This window comes from Atta colombica, unplaced genomic scaffold (assembly GCF_001594045.1).
Source record: "Atta colombica isolate Treedump-2 unplaced genomic scaffold, Acol1.0 scaffold137, whole genome shotgun sequence".
NCBI classification, from domain to species: domain Eukaryota; kingdom Metazoa; phylum Arthropoda; class Insecta; order Hymenoptera; family Formicidae; genus Atta; species Atta colombica.
This window is the reverse complement of record NW_017259225.1, coordinates 940,388-943,610: the sequence shown is the minus strand read 5'-3', so window position 1 is coordinate 943,610 and position 3,223 is coordinate 940,388. Positions and strand designations below refer to the sequence as shown.

The 3,223-nt window shown below is 28.0% G+C and overlaps 1 protein-coding gene across 1 annotated transcript in view; it reads left to right on the top strand.

Annotated features, from left to right (window-relative positions):
- Positions 1 to 738: 738 nt before the first annotated feature.
- Positions 739 to 3,223, top strand: part of LOC108684705 (chromosome transmission fidelity protein 18 homolog) — a 5,244-nt gene continuing 2,759 nt past the window's right edge. Inside the window, exons 1-7 of the mRNA XM_018189166.1 lie at positions 739 to 901; positions 1,059 to 1,463; positions 1,540 to 1,684; positions 1,785 to 1,971; positions 2,041 to 2,459; positions 2,547 to 2,789; positions 2,883 to 3,222. Coding sequence (XP_018044655.1) covers positions 814 to 901; positions 1,059 to 1,463; positions 1,540 to 1,684; positions 1,785 to 1,971; positions 2,041 to 2,459; positions 2,547 to 2,789; positions 2,883 to 3,222 — 1,827 coding nt within the window. The 5' untranslated portion in view covers positions 739 to 813. The remainder of the gene's footprint in view (positions 902 to 1,058; positions 1,464 to 1,539; positions 1,685 to 1,784; positions 1,972 to 2,040; positions 2,460 to 2,546; positions 2,790 to 2,882; position 3,223) is intronic.

Genomic DNA, 3,223 nt, shown 5'->3' with positions numbered 1-3,223 from the left:
TTCATAAGTTCAAAATAATAAATCCAATATGGTGGATCAATTTTTTAATGATTATTTTACTAAATGTATGTTAAACCAATGTTAATGTAATATTAATGTGAATATTTTTATGTTATGTAGATTGTGCAAAATATGCTGTAATGAATGTCATTTCTAATTTTTTTTTAAATTGACTTGAAATTCGTAGTATTGGGTCAAATCAACAACTCAAAAAGCAACTAATAAAAATATACAATCTTGCATAACTACTGAAGAAATGTTAAAGATATTTGATGAATTTATCCCCTATATTAAATTATACTTTTTTATTCACTTTTTCTCTTGAATTATTGTTTAAGAATTATTGTTTAAGAAATTATTGTTTATTTTATTTTTTAAATTATTATTTATAAACAAACATCTCTCATTAAAAGACGTCGAAAAAAGTTTAGGTGGAACAATTAATGTCCTTTGTATATATTAATAATTTGTATATATTAATATAAAAAAAATTTATATTAAGTTTAAAAGAAAAGAAATATTTAATAAATGCTTACTTTAAAAATGCAAGTTATTTTCACGAGCCGCTCAAACTGGTCGCGTAAGAAATAAAGAGAATCACGTGATCAAAATTGACGCTTGATATTCGACAATTTTGATCACATGATTTTTCTTCCTGAACGGTCGGTTTGAGCATCTCGTGATAATGTATATATACTATGTACCTATATCATCGATTAACTTAACCCCAGAATTTGGTGAAAGAGGCCTTAAAATTGGAATTGGAATATTTGGAATTTGTATATCGCAAGATTAATCCACATTGAGTAAAGGATGGCTGACGAATACCCAGATTTAGATATGGACGAAGAGTTCGACCTTATTCATAAGGCAGACTATGAAGCTTTGAGGGAATTAGAAGGTAAATATGACTTGAATATTTTTGAACTAGAATTAAAACGAAGAAAAACAAGTTGAGAAATAAATTGATACTTGAAATCTCATTTAAATATTTTCCTTATATTTTACTATTTATTGCATCTTGTCAAACAAATAATAATTAACTTATTTACTTGAAGGTGGACTATTTGAGAAAAGACAATTGCCACAATCTGATCCCGGTCCTAGTAATAATGAAATATCTTGGACAGTTAATAATAATAAATATCAAGCAAGTGTTGAAATTTCTGCATCTGATGATAAAGTCAATAACATAACTAACAATGATAAAAACCATTTATTGTCGCAATTTGATCCTGGCCCTAGTACTAGTGGAATATCTTGGACAGCTAATGATAATGAACATCAATCAGATGTTGAAATTCCTCTATCTCTTAATGCTGATAAAGTTAACAACATAACTAGCAATAATAAAAAACGTGGTTATGAAAAATATTGTGATAATACACCTAGCAGTAGTAAAAAACGTAGCTGCGATAAATTGCTTAGTGACATCTCTAATTTGTTAGACATGGATATCTCAGGTAATTAATTGATAACTAATTAGTAACAGAAATAATTTTATTTTTGAGATAATTATCATAGAATCTTTGTTTCTAGTTGACATCTATGATGATATTACAGAAGAGCCAAAAGAAAAGAAGCTTCGATGGAATCAACCTAAAGAAGTTATTAAGAAAATCTTAGGTGCTAGACAATTGCTGCATGAAAATGAAAATAAATCAATGAAAACAAATTACAATAAGTGAGTAATTCGTAATTTGAAATGATTTACATATATAGAAATTATAATATTTTATAGAAATTATAATATATTGCATCCATATTATTTCTGTATTTAATAGCAAGAATAACTCTATTTCTTTACGAGTTCCATCATGGAATTTTGTGGCTGTCACAAGATCGTATGATTATCAGCGTTTATATATTAGAATCAGAAACCAACAGAATGATATCAAACAGTCCACAAGTTCAATTGCTAATTTGTCTTCAGTACCCTATAAACAATTGAAAATGCAGGCTAAAGAAATTGTATGTCTGTTTCTCAATTTTCTTTATATTACATTTTTGTTATAATACTAATGTGATGTCATTTTATAGATGGCAAGAAAACAGGAGTTATCTAAGCAACCGTCATCTCTATGTGATACAACAAACATGATTAACGATGAATTGTGGGTCGATAAATATCGACCTCGATCATACATAGAGTTATTATCAGATGAAACCATTAATAGACAATTATTACATTGGTTAAAACTTTGGGATAAAGTAGTATTTAAACGAAATGTTATAAAGCCAAAAAAAAAGTTGCCTACTTTTGGAAAAAAGGATAACGTTGATGATAAAAAAGACATTGAGGAAGTGGATAGTAAAGGATATCCAATAAAGAAGATAATCTTACTTAGTGGTCCACCTGGATTGGGAAAAACGACTTTAGCACATATAACAGCCAAACATGCTGGTTATAATGTTGTAGAAATCAATGCAAGTGATGAAAGAACTCCTGATAAGTTTAGGTAATATACACTCATATATGACACTCATATATGACATAGTAATACAAAATTAATAATATGAAAATTGTATTATGTATTTTTATTTAGACAGATTCTCCTTGCATCAACAGAAATGAAAGCTGTAATGGGGGCTGATCCCCGACCGAATTGTTTAATTTTTGATGAAATTGATGGTGCACCGGCTGCATCTATTGAACTTTTATTAAAATTTACTCAAGGCAAATTAATAGCGAAAAAGAAAAAGAAAAAAGAACAATTAGAAAATATGTCTGATGGTTGTACACGACCTATAATATGTATTTGTAATGAACCATATGCTCCATCGTTAAGGTAATTTTAATTAAAATCGTCAAATAATATAATAAAAATATTAACATATAATACCTGAGTTAAAAAATAATAATCTAATTTTTATATTTATAGAGCATTAAGAACCGTTGCTGTAATAATTCCGATACAAGAAGTAAGTCCTTTAAGATTAGCAGAACATCTAATGAATTTAGCGAGAAAGGAAAAATTAAATGTAGACTTTAACGATCTTGTAAAAATAGCGGAAAGATCCGGTTGTGATGTTCGAGCTTGCATAGGAGCGTTACAATATATGGGTAGCTCTAATTTGAAAGATAATTTATCTCTAGGTCTAAAAGATACTCGTAAGAATTTATTTGATTCATGGAGAAGTATATTAATGATTCCTATGAACAAAGAGGGAATGCTTAATATTTCCGAAAGAATACAGAATATTTTGAGGAATGTCCAAAATG